At 35.6% G+C, this 21,599-nt stretch overlaps 1 protein-coding gene across 2 annotated transcripts; it reads left to right on the plus strand.

The window, feature by feature from the left end:
* The first annotated feature begins 5,379 nt into the window (after positions 1–5,379).
* Positions 5,380–21,309, plus strand: LOC100367858 (ras-related protein Rab-10-like). 2 transcript variants are annotated; one of them, XM_085493197.1, is made up of 6 exons: positions 5,380–5,599; positions 6,417–6,616; positions 9,380–9,469; positions 12,948–13,049; positions 16,510–16,631; positions 18,885–21,309. In XM_085493197.1, the coding sequence occupies exons 1-5, from the start codon at positions 5,473–5,475 to the stop codon at positions 16,591–16,593; spliced, it is 603 nt and encodes a 200-aa protein (XP_085349323.1). In that variant the 5' UTR covers positions 5,380–5,472; the 3' UTR covers positions 16,594–16,631; positions 18,885–21,309. The 2 variants fall into 2 exon arrangements, with proteins under 2 accessions (XP_085349323.1, XP_002730366.1); XM_002730320.4 differs by having other exon boundaries at positions 16,510–21,309.
* Positions 21,310–21,599: the final 290 nt, after the last annotated feature.

Raw genomic sequence — 21,599 nt, forward strand, 5'->3', positions numbered from 1 at the left:
ACTCCCTGGGTTGTAATGGGTATTTGTGTTGCCACTCCCTGGGTTGTAATGGGTATTTTTGTTGCCACTCCCTGGGTTGTAATGGGTATTTGTGTTGCCACTCCCTGGGTTGCAACGGGTATTCGTGTTGCCACTCCTGGGGTTGTAATGGGTATTTGTGTTGCCACTCCCAGGGTTGTTATGGGTAATTCTGTTGCCACTCCCAGGGTTGTTATGGGTAATTCTGTTGCCACTCCCAGGGTTGTAATGGGTATTTGTGTTGCCACTCCTAGTTTTGCTGTTGGTATTTGTGTTGCCACTCCCAGGGTTGTTATGGGTATTTGTGTTGCCACTCCTAGTTTTGCTGTTGGTATTTGTGCTGTCACTCCCAGGGTTGTAATGGGTATTTGTGGTGCCATTTCCTGGGTTGTTATGGGTAATTCTGTTGCCACTCTTAGGGTTGCAACGGGTATTCGTGTTGCCACTCCCTGGGTTGTAATGGGTATTTGTGTTGCCACTCCTGGGGTTGTAATGGGTATTCGTGTTGCCACTTCCTGGGTTGTTATGGGTAATTCTGTTGCCACTCCCAGGGTTGTAATGGGTATTTGTGTTGCCACTTCGTGGGTTGTAATGGGTATTTGTGTTGCCACTCCCAGGGTTGTTATGGGTATTTGTGTTGCCACTCCTAGAGTTGCTGTTGGTATTTGTGCTGTCATTCCCAGGGTTGTAATGGGTATTTGTGGTGCCATTTCCTGGGTTGTTATGGGTAATCCTGTTGCCACTCCAAGGGTTGTAATGGGTATTTGTGTTGCCACTCCCTGGGTTGCAACGGGTATTCGTGTTGCCACTCCTGGGGTTGTAATGGGTATTTGTGTTGCCACTCCCTGGGTTGTAATGGGTATTTGTGTTGCCACTCCTGGGGTTGTTATGGATAATTCTGTTGCCACTCCCAGGGTTGTTATGGGTATTTGTGTTGCCACTCCTAGTTTTGCTGTTGGTATTTGTGCTGCCACTCCCAGGGTTGTAATGGGTATTTGTGGTGCCATTTCCTGGGTTGTTATGGGTAATTCTGTTGCCACTCTTAGGGTTGCAACGGGTATTCGTGTTGCCACTCCCTGGGTTGTAATGGGTATTTGTGTTGCCACTCCTGGGGTTGTAATGGGTATTCGTGTTGCCACTTCCTGGGTTGTTATGGGTAATTCTGTTGCCACTCCCAGGGTTGTAATGGGTATTTGTGTTGCCACTTCGTGGGTTGTAATGGGTATTTGTGTTGCCACTCCCAGGGTTGTTATGGGTATTTGTGTTGCCACTCCTAGAGTTGCTGTTGGTATTTGTGCTGTCACTCCCAGGGTTGTAATGGGTATTTGTGGTGCCATTTCCTGGGTTGTTATGGGTAATCCTGTTGCCACTCCAAGGGTTGTAATGGGTATTTGTGTTGCCACTCCCTGGGTTGTAATGGGTATTTGTGTTGCCACTCCTGGGGTTATAATGGGTATTCGTGTTGCCACTTCCTGGGTTGTTATGGGTAATTCTGTTGCCACTCCAAGGGTTGTAATGGGTATTTGTGTTGCCACTCCCTGGGTTGTTATGGGTATTTGTGTTGCCACTCCAAAGGTTGTACAGTACATTTGTACTTTAATTTGGGATGCATTGCATCAATCATACAAAAATACAAGTTCTGTAATAACTATTCCGGAATTAGTGAGTCTATGCAAAGCAACTTACAAGGCTGTGTCTGATTGGCTACCCAACCTTAACACCTTACAGTCAGACCAATCAGAGAACAGCTTTTTCGACGTATCAAATTCTGCCTTGTATATATGTTTTGACCTAACTGGGATTAGTGAAGTAAATTACCACTGCATTCTTTGTCGGATTTGCATAAAAACTGTTCTCTGCTTGCATGTAAATAGCATGTGTGCGTGCAAGTGTACAAAACCAAGTCAGCATACTTTTTTTTAAAATCATTCATGTCCAATTTAAAATGATAATGTAAATTTATTGTTTGTGGAAAATTTCAATATTTTATTGAATTAAAGTAACAATCTTTGAGTTTAAATATTATTTAAGTTGTATTTCTCTTTGTACACTCTAGCTAGACCATGTACAGACATGGTTTGTCTCACTTGTCGTTATTCACCATCTATCTTTATATTGCTTGTTTACTTGTATACCTCATAACAGGTCTATCGTTTACTGTAGAAAGTTGCACAACAAAAGCAGGAGCCAATTTTAATGTGTTTTGTTTAAAAAAATGTAAAAAGGCCAAACATACTTAATTTTAACATAACCATGAAAATGTGTTCTACTGATGTCTAATATGTTTTTTGGAAAAACTAATTATAGAACATTGTTTTGTGATGGCCGAGCTAGTCGGCTTTAATGGCTGCTCTCAGTCCATGTTCAAGTTTCGTACAATTGGAAAAAAAAATAGGAATATTAATAAAATGTATGATGAATTCAAATTATTTTACTGGGGTAAGCCATAGATTTATGTCTGGTTAACACATAAAAAATGAATCAATCGTCCAAATTTAAATACGATGTTGTGGTTTAATATTAGTACGCCCTCTGCAGGCAGAATCTCGCCTGGAAACGGCCTCTTCATTGGTTCATTCGGAGATCTTCATTTCTTGCTACATCGATCATCAACAACTAAAAAAATGAATCGTTCGGCAAACTCACTATTAATGTCCCACTTCAAATAAGTGTGTCGAGAAAACTCAGTTCGAAACAGAGTGCGTGTTTCAGTCATATAAAATTAGACCACATACACGGGTCAACTCAAAATTAAAGGGCGATAGTCGTCGCGCAACGCATGCGCGGGATATATGGGTCTTATATAAACAAACAGAACGAGTACAAACTGAGACATTACCAAGCTTTAATTAATAGGTATTTTTTAGGTAATTGGAAGTTATCGAAGGAGTCACACGCGATAAGTCGTGCCCAGGTCAAACCTCATACTTGTGATTTCCATTAGAAGAGTACATTGGATTGTGGGAAAATCAATGTTTATCAACACAAATGTCACACATGCGCGGCGCGACGATTACCGCCCTTTAACGAAAATAAATAACACTCGTTATGAAATGAGAAATCATCTGTTTGTGATGTAGAAAACATGGTGACGGATTTTTTGTGACATTGGATTTAAAAAAAGTGTGTTCAAATTGTAGTTTACAAGCCACGTAATAATATCACGAAGATGTAGTGTAGTATAATATGTAACTTTACTCAGACTTCAGATAACAGTAATTATTATCTGAGCTCAGCCTCGACTTTCTAGAGTCTATGTATAGGCATAGACCCTCTTTTGAGGGTCTATGGTATAGGCGTGCACTCACACGGTGCGTCACACGTGTGTAAGCGATAGAGGGAGACATATTTGTTCAATTTCCCTTTCGATTACTAGTACTGTAAAGGGGTTAATTATTCACTGGGTTTTAATTTCGCTGACTGGAAAATGCGCTAAATTAAAACCCAGTGAATATGTAAAATTGAACATAGAACATATTATCTAAACGATAAAACCGTGAATTTAAAACCCACTGAGTATGCCTGAAATGGTAACTCAGCGAAATTTAAACCCAGTGAAAATTAGTCATTTTACAGTATTATAAATTCACACACATAAATCATTGATCATCGCTATAGTGTATTCATTGCTCTGATAAGGATTGACGTAAATAATAAACTAATTTGTGATTTGTGGGAGAAAATAGTTTATAACGACAGTAATGAATTAATTTTATTATTAGTTTCTAGTAAAGACATCTTACCCCAAAATCATCGTCACATGATCTTTAATTATGGTAATGTTGTAGAAATATTTAAAAAATAAAAATGACGTAATGATTTGTCGTTGTGTTCTATAGAGAAACTGATCTAAAAATGGCAAGATGTAAGTTCACTGTTCAATTCTCCCGACTGATGAAGATCAATGTGTGTGTAATATAAATAATATTGGCGTACTATTACCTATTGAGAGCCATTTGCGGATTTAAATAGAAGGGGTGAACCGAGCGACCCCTTAATACTCGTACACGCATGCCTTACCGTAAAACTGCAGTGCAACAATAGCATCTTTGTGAAGGTCGCCCCCTGCAGGATCTTCCTGCATCCGTTTCTTAGAAAACTGTTTGAATTGAATTTAAGTTGAAAAGGAGTGTGGTAGTGATAAAAAAATGTCTGTTCACTGTCCAAGTCATAATATATATATATATATATTATATTACGAATATCAAAACAAACATTTAGATGGAGCTCAGTGGAAACTACATCAAACGTAAAAGAAAATGAACCATTTACGTTACAAATATATTCATTTTTATACAATTATTTTGATAATGAACGAAATGACATAATTACTGAAAAAGCTAAATTTATTAAATGCAATTTTTCTACACGGCAGCAACAACATAGCATTATATATATATATATATATATATATATATATATATATATATATATATATATATATATATATATATATATATATATATATATATATATATATATATATATATATATATATATATATATATATTACGAATATCAAAACAAACATTTAGATGGAGCTCAGTGGAAACTACATCAAACGTAAAAGAAAATGAACCATTTACGTTACAAATATATTCATTTTTATACATTTATTTTGATAATGAACGAAATGACATAATTACTGAAAAAGCTAAATTTATTAAATGCAATTTTTCTACACGGCAGCAACAACATAGCATTCTATACATTTTAAAAAATAATTTTATTATTTGTCTTTTTTTGTTGTTTATTTGCTACCATTAGTGGGTTCTCGTTATATAACTTTACGACCTTACTGCTGGTCGTCACATCGAGTCGTTAAACAACGGCAAATACGTTTCATGAGTATATATTATCATTTATTTTCCCCCTTTGTACTTTGTACTTGAAAATCAAAGGTGCAGTTACTCTTCTTCTGTAATAGTATTATTATTTTCAGTTAGTCATTTACATTTACGCACGCACCCGGGCCATGCACCATCTTTCTATTTATTTCCAATGTGCCACGCCCTCCTCGTCAGTTTCATGGACACACAAAGGATTGTGGGAGAGGCTGGTCGCCTCATTGGATTGGAATGTCAAACTTGCAGGCTCACGTGATAGAAAGGCCGTGTACTACCCCGGATGTAATTAACATGTTATGAAGTGACATCATGGTTCAAAGGTTATTACCGTGTTTCTGTACTCGAATAATTTCCCAAGCTACTCATCATACATTGGTTCGCACGTTTCCCAGCTTGTACATTAATATATACGCATCTAATCAACTTCAGGCCTTGACAAATAATCTGTATTTACTGCCGATAGTATCTGAAAATTAGCAGCATCGCCTAGAAAGGAGCCGGAAGTAACTCGAATTCTTGAAACGGAACAAGGTACTGTCGGCAGCCATTTTGATTTTGATTCAGCAGGGCCGAAAGAGATTACATTTGAAGTAGAAACATAGTAATTATGGCAAAGAAGACATACGATTTACTATTTAAACTTTTACTTATTGGAGATTCTGGAGTTGGCAAGACTTGTATACTTTTCAGATTTTCAGACGACGCTTTTAACACGACGTTCATATCTACGATAGGTAAGTACCGTCCTTCGTAAAAAAAATAGGGTGTCAACATTGCACTGACGCGGCTGATGAGTATGAATTGTTCTGAGAAAATGTTGTTGTCATCTGCTTGTTATCCGTGCATGTTCGTATCTAAACGCCACACTGTTTCCGGACATGACACCACTATAATGACTGCTATCCTAAATTTAATTTACCAGCCATTGTTCTCGACATGTCAAATTGAATTAGATGTGCATGTCAATGGTGGCTACCACTGCCCGGAAGGTACTGCTGTGATCAGCGCAGTTTGGGCTCAACTCCAATCTTCGCTAAGTTCTATACAAATACACCGTGCCCCACGTAACCACGGCATACGTATGTAACATACTACAGACACTCCTTACAGATATTTGTTTTTCTTTTTTCAAAATTACCCGAACATGACATTTGTAACTAATCATGTAAATGGGACCATGTGACTGTAATTGTAACGCTTACGTTACAATACATTCGTTTCGAAAGTGTTGTGGCCTTAGCCGGACATAGGAGATCGTGTGATCAATGAAACATACAGTTTTCTGAGAATTCGAGTCACGTCTTTTTTGAACTATGACAAGAATCTCATAAAATTATATATATTAATAAAATAGTACATGTACTAGTTGACATGCTGTACAATCAATAAACCCATTGTATATATTGTCATAACTCATTGTGGAATTCTGTTTTATTTCCATGGAGAAGTTTTCTGCAGACATAGACTTAGCCATTAATATTTAGGCAACTATATTTCAAACAACTGGACTTGCAAAAAACCTATTTATTGATTTTACATATTATTTCACAGGTATTGATTTTAAGATCAAAACCGTTGAGCTACAGGGTAAGAAAATCAAGCTACAAATATGGGACACTGCAGGCCAAGAAAGGTTCCATACTATCACAACTTCCTATTACAGAGGGGCAATGGGAATTATGCTTGTTTATGACATTACGCAACCAAAAACATTTGACAATATTACAAAATGGCTTCGAAATATTGATGAGGTAAGTAGAGAGGATGTAGTGTCCTCTTGAGGACAGAATGAAATTCTGATGGTTTTTGTATCCCACAAGTAGAGCATAGGGTGAAAATCTGATTGTTTTTGTATTTTACCTTGCAAAGTAGAGGATAGATTGAAGGGTCATGATGGTTTTTGTATCCCACCTTACAAAGTATGTTTTCAAGCACATGTGCTTAATTTTTGGCAGTATTCTTGTAAGATCCATAAACATGGCAGTACCACATCATTATTGTAAAATACCTATATGTCGCATGTAATTTTTGAGACTGTCTCCCAAATAAATATTAAAGTCATAGCATTTGAAGTATATTTCTAAGTGAAGCACAAGCCATTAACATTTAGTGAAATTTAAAGAATTGGTCTGAAAGGGCACATAACTATTTATTGATTACTTACCGGGGATGACCTTAATGGGAGTAGGGAAGGTTAAGGTTTGGTTAATCACATCCTGCTTATAGGTACTTTGGATTATATATGGTGTTTGTGACTCTCTTATTCTGAATGTATTTGTTCTATTAGAAGTGCACCTCAATCAAAATATGCATTTATTGTATACTTGCATATATATGCATGGGTGAACACATCCTTATTTCTATAATTTCTCTGGCCAAAACATAGAAGCCCTGACTGGAGGTAAATGGGTTCACATTGACAGTGTGTTCATAAACTCTGATGTCATTTTAATCTCTGTGATTGTTGACACAAACAGCTTTTATTCTTCACTACTGTTATAAAGTGTCTCTTTGAATGAATAATAAAAACTTGTATTGGCCTTGAGGACCAGGGATATCAAGGCTAGTATGTGGCTGTCCATGGACACTCAGCAAGTAATAATATATGTGGGTCGCATGGCTAAGGTTACCACTGTATGTTGTCATTCCAATGTTTATTCTACCTGATTTTATTTTGAACATACTCATGCACGTTTCCACTTCATACTGTAAATGCATTAATTATTAGCTGGTTTTTAATTTCGCTATTTTCGCTGATAAGTAAAATCTGCTAAATTAAATGTATGGGAACATGTAAAATAACAAAACTCATTGTTTCCTTGACAAATTTGTGAAATTAAAACACAATGAATGTAAGTGAAAATAAATTGTTTTACAGTACTGATGTACAATGTTGTAATGTGGTTTATAATTAGGCCTCTATAAACAGAAATAATCATTAAATATTAGCTTGTTTTTAATTTTGCTATTTTTACTAATAATCGAAATCTGCTAAATTAAATCCATCCGAACAATTACAGTAGAACTCATTGCTTCACTGGAAAAGTAGTGATTTTGAAGCCCAGTGAGTTTGCTCAAATACAAAAAAACGTTGGTAAATTGTTGTCCTTTTTGGATGGAGTCTTTTTTCATAGATTAATCCCTTCTGTGAAAATAATGAATATAAATCGCAAGCAAATGTCCTTGTCCCATATTCCATAATGTCAGTTCTCCATGTACAGTAACATAAAGGGATAATGTGATTATTATGTTGTATTATGCCGTATTATGCTAATACCCTGCCCTGGGCAATGTTTCAGAGGTCAGGTCATATTTTTGGCAAGTACAGTCTCCACAACATGGCCAAGGGCAATCTTTTGACTGATTTTTGAATCCCTATTTCAATCCATTATAGCATAAATATAATAGTCATAAAGCATTATATCAAGTATTTTGCCATCTATATTCTAATTTAGACATCAGGCGAGAATGGGGAAGACCTTCATTTTGGTTAAGTGTAATAACTTGTTTTCGAGTGGTTACAAACTTAATTATAATAGTATACGAAACATAAGTTACGGTAGTCAGTTTGTAATGAAATGCAAGTAAAATTCAATGAATTTTCAATATAAACAAACATTTTTGGTCTCATGCAATCACTCAATGCGAAATATACAAGTACACCTGAAACTGCATTATTTAGAAATAGTGTTGCAAAATGATCTTTTTTCCAGTGAAAAAATTACGCATATGTTTTGAAAAGTATTAACAAATTGAGATTTTTGGGAGATAAATTGATCATTAAAGAAGTATTTAACATTTTCCACATTGATAACTTTCTCAAACAGTTTGCCCATTCACTCTAGTCACATTGTATTCTTGAATAGATATTGGTGCCTAGGAAAAACTTAAATTTGACTCTAATTTAGGAATCAGGAATGATTGAAATGTTCTAAAAATAACTTCTCAATTAGAATACCCATGACACATTTCTGAAACTTTGATCTGCATTAGATATTTTCTGTGACTCAAATAAATTGACATGAATGAGACAGGCATCTGAGAAAGTTGGATTTAAAGATGAACATGGCTAGTATCTAGTCACAAATAAAAAAAATTTCAAAGTTAAAGGTTTAATCAAACAACAAATAATAATCAGGATACACAAACTTAGTTCTATGAGAGCAATGACTTAGCGATTTCCATTTTGCATTGATACTTTGGTAGCCATTTTGGATTTGAAAATGAACCAAATGGTACAAGGGAGGTTAAAAAACTAGTTTGTGTAACCTAATTTTTGTTTTTTTTTGAAAACTATAACAGTCAATCGCAAAGAATAATTAATAGCATAGTTTCAGATAGTTCCCATTCCAAAAGTGTGTTAAGGGAAGTAAGCTATAACTATGAGAACAGACTTGTAATTCGGCTAAAATTTGTTGCTCAACTTGCTTATAATTCTGTGGAAAAAAAGCAAATATTTGATTGGTTGTCATGCTGGCCAATATTACCATCTTGTATGCATTTTCTCCTTATAGCATGCAAATGAAGACGTGGAGAGGATGTTACTAGGCAACAAATGTGATATGGAGGATAAAAGAATGATTCCTAAAGAAAGAGGAGAGTCTGTAAGTAACCATGGCAACACAAGCATCAATATGTGCACATGTCTCGGGTGTTGGAATTAGAAATTAAAGTTCCAAGTCCAATGGTCTGGTTGGAAATAAAAATACCTCTCTCTATTGTTGATATAATTGTCCCGAGCAAGGTTATTACAACATTATTTGAAATAAAATTTGCCATTTTTGGTTCATCATCTTTTTATAAGTCTTAAAAACTCTGAAGGCAGTTTTCCGAACTTTTGAACTGCCAAATATTAGTCAGTTAGTAAAACTTAATATCTTTATTCACCTGTTCACAGTGACAGGCAATTTGTACATTTACATGTCCCAGCTGAAATCTACCTGTACGAGACATGTGGATAGATCTTGATTTTGACTTCTTGCCATTTAAATATTAACCAAATTTCAACACTACATTAATATTTTGTATTTCTTAATTGATGGCATATTGAAACACCCTAAATTTTGGCTTTATAATGCTGTCTGAATTAGAACTGTGCTTGATATGGACAATTGACATAGAAATGAATATACATGTGTTATGTGTGAAAAGTTTAATTATTGATATTTATGTTAATAGATGCATCATCATATAGTATTTGCATGCAGGCTTGCATAATATGCCTATAAACCTTGTTACTTTAAACCAAAATCATTAAAATGCTTCCTATTTTTTTACCATATATTTAAGTAAGCATATGCGCTACTATTAGAGCAAATATGGTATAGACTAATGTGAGCTTACTGCGTCAAATTAGATTTATTGCAAGGTGACAGTAACACAACCATCTGAATACATTGTCAAGTTCTTCAAGGAAATAGAATTTGTAGTTCATCCACTTCTACAGCAAATTCTGTTATGTTTCAGAGCGGGTAACCTAGCAACCAAAAGTAAATAGAGCTTCTACAATGCCATTAGTTCAAAGATAACAAGTTCTGTTTTATAATGAGTATTAAACTAATATTAACATGGACAGCCAGCAGGTGTGATTATTATTAGTGGTATGGCTATTGATCAAGTAATTTACATAATTGTAAAAGTACTAATTTCAATCCAAGTTTGATACATATGTATGTAGTTGCGTAGGAATTGGCACATCTTGATAACAAAACATTTACCAAATTACGATAATCATATTGACATGTTTTGTGAACTTTGGCTCTTTAGTGTTATAGAATGCTGCTTCATTGTTGTTCCACATTAATTTTCTAAACTTTTGAGAAAGTCTTAAGCGACTTGCTATGTTTTGTCGTACATAAGGTTGTAAGTACAATATGCAGATTAGTTATGTCATCAATACATCTCAGAATTGAAATACAGTCAAACCTGTGTTAACGGCCACCTGGATATAGCGGCCACCTGCCTATAGCGGTCACAACCGAACAGTCCCTACGAATTTTACATGTAAAGTACCCTGTTTACAGCGGCCACCTGCCTAACGCGGCCAACGGCTACGCTTCAGCGGCCGCAGTGATCAGTTGAACTGCATATAACGGACATAGTTCCCGGATGTCTTGCAGACTACTGCCTTCCACCTCAGACAACTAATAAGCTCACAAAGGACAAAGTTAGCACGTTTTCACACCTGTCATTCAACCGATCGCTTCGGCAATTATGTTTTATTCTTGTTTATAATTCAGTTTACCACGGCAAGCACACCGTACCGATGGCTATGAAACGCCAAAAACATAATTACGAATTTGAAAGTGTCTTGATAAAAAAACATGCTGTCATTAATGTTTTGTTGAAATATGTATACCATTGGAATAACTTACAATTTTGTTCAATTAATGAATCGAGCAATCACAACGATGACGACCCGCAAAAGTTGTGTGAGTCACCAGGACACACTCACGGTCCCTATGCATGTGGCTGGGGTGAATCGGGATGCCGACGGTAAATCCCCGATCGAATTGATTACCAAAAAAACAAAAACATAACAGCTCACTTGTTATTTAGTATCGATATTTATTCACTTCGAACTCTTGAACTCCTATAAATACCGATAAATACGCATGTAACTGGAACTGATAGCAAAAAGTAAAAAAATCAACGCAACGGCCATGCCTGTTTATCCATCCAAATAAATTATGCTAATTAGCCTTGCGCATGTGCGTTCTTGTTCTTCCGGGGTTATGATAACTCGGGTCAAAAAGTAGAGTCGTTTCCGTTAGCCCTGCGTTAGTGTGTATCGATCACTGCGAGGGAATGTGTGTGCAGTATCGTCTCGTTGTCTAAACTAAATTTGTTCAACAATTTTTTTTCGGTCGCTACTGCCTCGGTACATGTAACAATAGATGCTTTTAACAATGATGTTAAATTAACCCCAGTTCGCCGGCCCATTATTACCTCCATGGCCGGCCAAAGCCGCCAGGCATATTTCACATGTTTCTATTGTTGCACCAGTACAATAACATGGAAGTCGCACAGATTTCGATTGCGCAAAGTAATGTTTTGATTAGGGATCAACCATTTCGTAAGTGAGGTAGGTCGAGAAGATTTTTGAAAAAAAATGAACGAAATGTTAAGGGAATTGTGATTTGGGAGGAAACTTTCAAGTTGTCACGTACATGTAACTGGAAGGATACAATAGATAAGTGTTCTTTCCGTATACGTAACGTTGTAGGGATAAATAAAGCACTGCTAACTGTCCCTCTTCCTTCTCCTTGAAAGAATTTGCTATAGCCCAGAAACATTCCGATTTATTAGAACAGTTACCAGACACAATAGATATTTAAAGAAACAAAGAAATTCAGAATAGCTAAGCAAAGCAAGCTGAGTGATTTCTTTAGTAGGAAATGAGACTGCTGAACATGAACTTTACTGTACAAATCTTCAAATAATTTTTATACTACTCATTATTGTGCAATGATCGATTTTTTGTGAAATGATTTTAGTTTACATAATACAATTTAAAATCAACATTTTTATTTGTAATAAAGTGTTTGGATACTGTGTACAGTAGTGTAATAGTGTGTCAAATGGGGTTGCGAGATCTGTTTTAATACATTCAGTGCCTAATTAATATTCATGAATAAATTAGTGAACCTGTATAGAAAGGCCACCTGTCTATAAAGGCCAAAATTTCAAAGTCCCTTGGGTGGCCGCTATAGACAGGTTTGACTGTACAAACTGTAACCGGCATGAATTTCATAAAACAAACAAAAAAAGATTTATAATAATAATGTTATCTCAAAAATATCATGAAGTTATGTATCTTCACCTTGCATTGGTTGATAGAATCTTTGATAGTGTTTTTGTGCTTGCTCACCATTGGAAGTTGCGGCATTTTATGTAAACAAAGGGGGTGCAGCTTTTTTTGGTGAATTTTTGGTTCCCAATTGTTTAAAAAGAATGGATGCAGTGTGGCTTCTAATATAGATTTTGCAGTATTCTCATCTTATGTTATAACATTTTTATAAGTCTTATTCTAGAGTGTTGTTTTACATGTATTATTAAACATTTTGATTGCTTTTAATACAGATTGCAAGAGAACATGGTATCAAATTTCTAGAGACGAGTGCTAAATCAAATGTCAATGTTGAGAAAGCATTCATGACATTAGCTGAAGACATCCTAAGAAAGGTAAGCGCAGGGTTTTAATACCAGTTTGAATATTATTTTTTACAATGTGATCAGTGTTCTCCCCAGACTTCATGTCAAGCATCACGGTCAATTTGCATAACAATACATCTAATTTGCATAATTTTATTTGCATAATCTACAATTAATTAAAGACAAGATATTTTTATATCTGATAAATTTTATATCATTTTACTGCATTGTATTTTATGTTTTTGTATCAAGTCAAATAAAGTTTGAAATAGAACAGCTTAAAAAGGAAAAAGAATTGGAAGACTTGTGTTATAGCCAGTCAATGAATATAATGTTATCCATGGATGTATTATAAACTGGTTCATCATTGTGTACAAGTTTTCGTGCCCATGTCACTGTCGGTTCATACATAGACCTTAGAAAAGGTCTATGGTTCATATAAACGTCTGGGAAAACATTTTTTGGTTAAATTTATAAAGTCGGCGAGACATCGAAATATGTTGAAATTAAAGGGGAACTAAATAGAGCCTATTTTGGTGTTTGTATTTATCAAGTTATGTATATTGATTATAAATTTGAAAAAAAATGAAAAAAAAATGATTATCTTCAGAGTTATGATGATTTAAATATGAGAAACCATAAACCTGCGAAGGACTTCCGTTTGCGCCATCTTGCCATAAAAAAACGCCCTCATGAGGTATAAACAGGTAAGGTAACAAAGCATGATGACGAAATAGTATCTGATTAAATATAAGCAACTTAGGGAGCCATAGCTGGCTGGACTGGTGAATTGACTTCTAGTCTAGGTTGTTTCGACTTTTACGTTAATGTTATTTACAAGCATATCAACATACAAACATTATGGATGTGCGATTGATCGAGACAGGCATTTTGTTTTGTTGTTTGTCTGTCTAATAAATGCTGTTTCCAGTACTGCACTGTGTGGCGTGCAAATTATTCAAAGTATGGATGCTGGAGTATGCAATCTTGAGTTCGTAGGGTGGTGGTGGAAACATTTTCGTCCATGTATTCACGGGTCTGCACTGGCAAATCATGGGACAAGTGTCACAGGAACACCAAGCAGATTGTTCACAGAACTTCCGTGTAATTTGAAATAAAACTTTCATCCGAACAAGGGGCATCGTCGACGATATACTCTCATCACTCACACTGGACTGAATTGAATCTTCACAGTATACCGTACTTCCTTGATCATAAGCCCGGAGGCATGAACACGTAAAGAAAAAGTAAGGGATGAGCTTATACTCGAGGACCAACTCAGAAAAAATGATTTTGTTTTAGGGTTAAACACTGTAACCATCGTGCAAACAACGAAAAATTATCCAAAAAAAATATTCGTTCACCACGCCGGGCTCGGGAAAATAATACTTATTTTTGGAAAAAAATGCGTCATTGATTTGAACGATACTTACAATGAAGAAACAAACATGTTCATAAAAAACACACACGTTTTATTACAATACGATTTACATACCGTCTGAATTTACGGTGAAATATGGGTAGGGTCTGTGAGGAAACAGTGGACGAAAGCATTTATCATTATCTTCGTTTTGGTATGTTTTCGATCGTACGCAAACTCTCGACGCAAAACAATTTTCCACCATGAGTTTTTTCAGCACTATTTGACCTGGAACAACTTCCTTTGACATAACAGGTCATGTCTTTCATTAACCAGTCAAAATGATGTGTCGTAATGATGAAATTTTCCGATTATTGATGATTTTTTAGCGCAATGCGGAAGTGAATTACCGCAATGTTAAAATGCGATCTGTAGCACTGATTGCAACGAAAAAACGATGATTTTTTTCCCTAAAAACTGGTTATTCGCAATTTCCGAAATATAGACGACGGTTAATAGTAACCGTGGGTAAACTGAGTGTGGAGGAAGAATTTAAACACCTTTCTCGGTCGCCAACATGTCTCATCGTTCAAACCCTAGGCCTTTCATGATAGTCTCAAAGTAAACCATGCCCAATAACCAGGTACACGCCTTGACAATCTCATATTTGGCTTTTCGAAGGCTACTACTCAAAGAAGTATGGATTACTCCAGAATTGCAACATCGATGTTCATCCTGAGTAAATGACAGAATAGAAACGATGCGAATCACGTTGTGTACGTTTGCCATGCACTCTGAACTTAAAATTAATGTGAGTTTTCTCATAAAACTAAAAGCATGAACCAAACTAACATGCCAATCACGATTATTATGAAATGAAACGCACCTTTTACACGCATATTTTAAAGAATATCGTTGACGCCCAGTAAAAACACTCTGGGCTTATAATCGTGAATGCCCTCAACTCGATAAATACCAAGTAAAAACATAGGGATGGGCTTCATACTCGGGAGGGGCTTACGATCGGGAAAGTACGGTACTTTAACGCAATTGGGCTTTCACTCTCAGAATACTGTGGTTCAAACGCATACGGCTCTAACCCAAGTTTTAAAAAGCACATTGTGCATATAAAAGTTGAGTTTATACTAATAGTACACAATGCTAGGCAGCATGAATGGCTATTTACAATGACGTATACGAATGCGATCAGATACTAAAACGTCATAGCTTTGAAAAGTACCCGGATGTTAAATATGTTCGTTCGTTAATTATTCTCCTCCATGAATGGCCTCCATGGCAAGCACTTCAAATGCCTATCCAAGCTACAGTTATAATTAAAACAAAATTAAACCACTGCAATATTATTTCGAATACAGTTTAGAATATACACAACTATAAATTAAGGCCGCATTTAGGTTCGCGATCAACGGTATCTGACTTTTTGGTGTGAAATACACAAATTGTTTATTAAAACGATTCATTGACGATTATCATAGGCATTACATCAAAATCGCCAACGAGATGTTGTTTTTAAACATCGCAGAAAAACATGCACTCTGCGCCGTCATCTTTGTTACCTCGATCAGAACTCCCTTGTAACCCAGCATGCATCGGTCACAATGTTGCTACGTGCATTATGTTGCCCTAGGGCAGCGTTCTTCGGTACTAAGACATCCTATGAATGGGGTGTTTCCAGAGGTCAGAGTTCCTTTTTTCTTAACCCATCTCGTCTGCTTTTGAATTATTTACACTTTTCTTTCCAATGCGACTTAATTTCACTTGTTTTTTTTTAATTTTGGGATAATTAATGTCACTGGCGATTAAGTGATAAACAATCGGAATGCAGCAAATCGGGGTTGATCTTCCCGACGTACGTCGTGACTTGTTTTGTCACATTGTTGCCGTTGCATTGCTACTACTGTCAAACACATTTTTTGACAACCATTTTCATCTCTTCTCCACTTTACTGATGAACAAATTCATGTTTGTATTCAGTATAACATTGTCATGCATGCATGAAAGTTCATTCAATCTAACAGTAAGATAAAACTGATCGTATCTCCTTGTATTCCGTACATCATGGTCTTAAAACTATTCAAAGACATCTCATGGTCTTTTCTTCTATTGCAGACACCACAGAAAGATTCGAACCCAGATTCTAGCTCAGTGTCTGTACATAAAGAGACGAGTTCAAGGAAGAGTGGCTGCTGCTGAACAAAAACAGAACAAGAATGAATGCTTCTCTATTCTAAGTATGTTCATCCCTATGCTAGATAATGGAGTCTATATATGTGGACTGCTTGCTGGTTCTTATAAAGAGCTTCCAAAACCTATCACACATACACACATGCATACACTGCACATCCTGTATCTATTGTCAGCATATCTATATTTCTGTGGATCTTTTTATTTTGCATAAAAATATTAATAGTAAAGTTTTAACACAAATAAATGAAAATACTGCATCAAACCATGTTACTTTTTTTCAGCGGTTTTAAATTGAAGTCAAGCAAAAGGTGCCTTTAGTGGTAGAATTTATTGAGATTTGATGTACAGGGATATTGTATGTAATGCATGCAAGATTTGCAAAATAAAAACATGAGAAAAATGTGTTTAATTCTGGTGAAAAATAAAGTAATCTACATTAGTTTAGGTATCATCAGTTGTATAGGCTGTGGGGATTTCTATCATCAACTTTTGACAGTTTATTTTGAGAAAAAGCATTTTTGTTAATAATTCCAAAGTCATTCTCAGATCATGCATACATTTTCCGGTCTTTTGTTTAATTTTGTGAAAATAGGTTTATTTACTAAAAATTTATAGTTCTCATAAAGAAAAGATTCCCATTCTATCACTACTGATTAGTTGGTTATTTGTACTACCAGTGAATGCAGAACTCGTTTAGAACGAGGGATATTTTTGTTGGGCATTGAGGGATGGGTGTGTGGGGTAGGGTGGTTGCCAGCATCTACAAAATTGTAGAAAACTCTGAAGGGGGAAAAAGAAAAAAATTGACTTTCTGAGAAAAAGCAATTTGCTATATCATCCTGCAAAGGAAAAAGTGATTCATCCCTTGACCCATTTGCTCCCTTCCACAGGATCGTATATCGCATATTTTCTTTTAATCTGATCAAAAATTCTGGTTTTCACATCCTTGAAATGTGAATTTGTTGTATCACGTTTCACTGGTTATATATCAGGAAGCAGTCAAAGTGTTGACACAAGGTACAAGCTCTTCACCAACAGCTTAACACTTGCATTTTAGTTTTTACGGCGTGCATTTGCTGCAAATTTCTGTAAATGAAGTCGAAAGCGAGTATTTCATTGTACTTTTCAGAAAATCAGATTTTATATTCTTTTCTGAACAAGATAAATCCGCTGATATGCAGTAGATAAAAGATGTGCTCCACACAACTTAGAAATGAATACTTACAAAGAGAAACTGCGACACCATATTTCTCACTGTGTCCTGGACTGTGATCACTGTCTCACTAAGGGATCACTGAGTGTTCAATTTCCAATCTGAAAATAGTTCTAGTAGAACTCTACTTTCTATACACTTTGAGGAAGTCTGTTTTATCAGTCTTAAAATGTGCTTGGTTTTGAAGTATACTCTTGCCTGTGGTGGCGCACTTCTGATTATATCCTGGGTACTTTCCTGATATTATAGATTTTATGCAGGAAAAATTTACAGAAGCAGATACAAATTAGATTTTTTTTGGGGGGGGGGGGATGTATTTTGGTTTTTGTAGAAATATTTTGGACTGAAAATTTTTTTTTTTTTTATTTACTTATAGCAGGCATGTGCAGAATCCTGCCTGTTTGAGTTGTAACTTATGATTTAAATGATAGATATTCTCGCGTTTCTTAGTCATGGAAATTTTTCAGTGGACATTTTTAATATTGTCTAAAGTTTTATGACAGTTTTGCTTTAGTCGTAATTAAATGTATGTGTGGTATTGTTTTATTGTGCTGTATGTCTATGATCAAGGGTTCATAAGATAACTTGTGTATAACTTGTGTATGATATATGATCAGGTGCCTGATTTGAAATCACATGAATTGTGAGATAATCTCAAAAACTGCATGACTAACTTGTATTCCTGGAATTGCTAATGCAAATTCTGTGAAAGGGAGTGATTGCCCCCTGCTGATTTTAAGTGTCATGGAGTATTCTTTATGTTTGTATCGTAGTTTTGAATAGCACACTGTTAATGCTCAATACTGTTTTAGCAATTAAATCTAAGCACCCATTAATATACTTAATATGATCCCAGTTATGAACTAGAGAAAAATAACAGGCACCGATTAGTTGATTATGATCATGTGACAGTCTTCTCAAGCTGATGTTTCCATTTCGCTTGTTTTTCTGATGTGAGCTATGATGCTATTGTTCTCAAAATGAAGTGTAGTCGTGAAGGTCGACCTTTGACCTCTAAGGACACTTCAATTTGAAGCGGGCTGATGTTCACTTGTTTTACTAATTTTTTTTTTCTAAATTCCAGGAAGGCGTTTCTAAAAAAGATATGCATCCTTGTGAAAAAAAATAGTAGTGTGTCCAACTTCTATTCAAAATGGCTTTTCAGAAGCCATCCATTAAACCTGAAAACAACAAGGGTTTTTCTTAGCACTCCTCTGCCCTATCAAATATTTCATATTATTTAAAATTCATAAAATTACCCATTCGATTTGTATGTTAGAGATGGAGCACAATAAAATGATATCACAAGGGCATGTATGTACATATAGTGTTTACAGTTTCTTGGTTAGCATTTAATAGTCCAAGGGCTTTTCAGTTTTCTGATCATGCGTCAGATCAAATTTAACAGAAGCCCAAGGCACACAGTCTACCAACTCTTGTCCTGCAAGAGGCAACAAGATTTCAAAATTAGCAGCTATAGAAGACTGAACAAACTTGATAATTTCAAAGCCTGTATGGTATGGATGCTATTCTGCTTTCTCTTTATATAAATGTTTGCCATATGTTGCTAATATTCTTGGAGTTGAAAAGGTTTGAGAAAAATGTGTTTTTGCTTCCTTGACTTGCAAAGCTCTCCCCTCCACCAAAAATAATGGTGACCCAGTCATGACATGCTCTTTTGAACAGCATATTTTCTGATTTAGGAATTATTCCAGATACACATAACCTTTGAGACAAATTGATCTGATGTGCTCGGATTATGTTTCACAAAGTGCAAATTTGTTTTCCCTGACACTATTTTAAACGAATGACAATATTTTGGTGCTGTGACCCGAAAATTTTTTTCGTCATCAATTGGCAGAACCCTATTCTACAACAAGCAAGACTATATCGTTAAACAGTGTATACATGTTCGGAGCACACTCGTATTCAATTAGCTGATATAACTAAAAATCCGAAATCTCAATTCTAACTTTTCTAGAATCTCATTACATTTATGTAAATAAGAATTAGTGTTACAGTTACTGAGAGTTGCTTTTGTTTTTGTACATAGTGCTACCACTGTCTGTTCAATGTTAATTGCAAGCGAGTTGAAAATTAGTTTGTATTTCTTTAAAAGTCACACTGTCATCATAACTGCATGTATGTATGAGACGTTCACAAAAACACAAGACAAGTTGTTATACCAGACTGGCTGCTGAAGTCTGATTAAAATTCACAGACCAAATTCCCGTTCGAATGAACTGTGTATACCTTTGCATGCACGATGTCTGTAAAAACCCACTTGTGAAAAGAATAACAAGAATGTGCATTTCTGGTGACAGTGTCCCTTTCTTGTAGAGACCTATTTTTGTGTATGTTTTGATAATATTAATGCATGTGTAATTACAAGGTGTTAAGGTAGTATTATGGCAGTGTCTGTATATAGTAATGGTTTACTTCAAGACTGCATTCTGGCATTATTGGACAGACTTGATTGAATTCCTGACGTGTTGGAGAATTTTCTTTTAAATTCATTCCAACAAACTGATCAGTGTGTGAAATGTGATGTGAATAACTATGCGTGTTTCGTCAGAATACTGTATTTACTTACAAGCCTTGACAGTTCTACCAAATATATCCAAGTATATCATGTAGGGAGAATTCAGATGTTCTTTTACCACCCCTGCTGAAAGTCTCCATAGATAAAGAAACCATGTCAGCAGCTGGTGATATGTTAGCATATGTGGTGTTAATTTATGTTAATTTATGCTTACATGTCTTTCAGTGGTGCTAATTTACTTTAAACCTTTTTTCCTCTTAGAAAATAATACGATTTGATAATTTTATTGTATTTTTGAAAACAAAATTTACTTACACACTTCGTTGCAAGACAGCAGAGAAATTTTCTCTGCTACAAAATTTAGTTTTCACAAACTCAAAAATTTTCCCAAAATTTGTCTCGTGAACTTGAAGCGGTTTACAGTAAATAATACCTCCTTGCCCCCATTCACACCTTTCTTGAGACTCCATTTTGTAGCACCCCATTTATTAATACTGATAAATTACCAGCATTTAGAAAGTCAAAATGCTTCCAGTGTAGTTAAGATCATTAATGACTTACATGTTAAATTATCTTTGGTTGTATCTTGCCCATCTGCACATTGTGTTTATCTGCGCAAGGTACAACCCCATGGAACATTTTACAGCATGTTATGTTGTTTCAACATAGAGGGCAGCACATAGACTGTAAGCAGCAATTACATGACTGTTTTATACTTTGTATGCATGGAATTTAACGATCTCGTCAGGTCAAATGATGCAAATTTATGTACGGTGTGTTGTAGTTGTGTTTTAGGTGTAAGTTTTTGTCCAATGCATTTTACAAGGTATTAGATTACTGAGCAACCTAAGTTAGTAAATCATGACGTCTCTCTCTAGACGATTAATCAAGCCAGAAACAAAAATGCTCTCTTTTCAGAATAATGTACATGTTTGTGCAAATAAAATTATAAACAGAAGAAGATAAAGTTTGTTTTTCTTTTTGTATGGTATTCTTGCTATGGGACAACCACGATGCATGCAAACATACTGTAGACAGCTTTACGTCGGGCCACTGCTATGTGTGCAGATTTACTTTATGCTTGTGGGACAAACTGTGCATGCAAACTTAATGGAGACAGCTTTACGACAGGCCACTGTGTGCAGATTTACTGTAGACAGCTTTACGTCAGGCCACTGCTATGTGTGCAGATTTACTTTATGCTTGTGGGACAAACTGTGCATGCAAACTTAATGGAGACGGCTTTACGACAGGCCA

The sequence above is a fragment of the Saccoglossus kowalevskii genome, chromosome 18 (genome assembly GCF_978046115.1).
Source record: "Saccoglossus kowalevskii chromosome 18, keSacKowa6.1, whole genome shotgun sequence".
In the NCBI taxonomy this organism is placed as follows: Eukaryota; Metazoa; Hemichordata; class Enteropneusta; family Harrimaniidae; genus Saccoglossus; species Saccoglossus kowalevskii.

Bases quoted from the DNA above. Each gene is read 5' to 3' on its own strand.
- LOC100367858 (XM_002730320.4), top strand. From the start codon at position 5,473: ATGGCAAAGAAGACATACGATTTACTATTTAAACTTTTACTTATTGGA. The intron at 5,600-6,416 runs GTAAGTACCGTC...ATTATTTCACAG, and splicing joins GACGTTCATATCTACGATAG to GTATTGATTTTAAGATCAAA. The intron at 6,617-9,379 runs GTAAGTAGAGAG...TTCTCCTTATAG, and splicing joins GGCTTCGAAATATTGATGAG to CATGCAAATGAAGACGTGGA.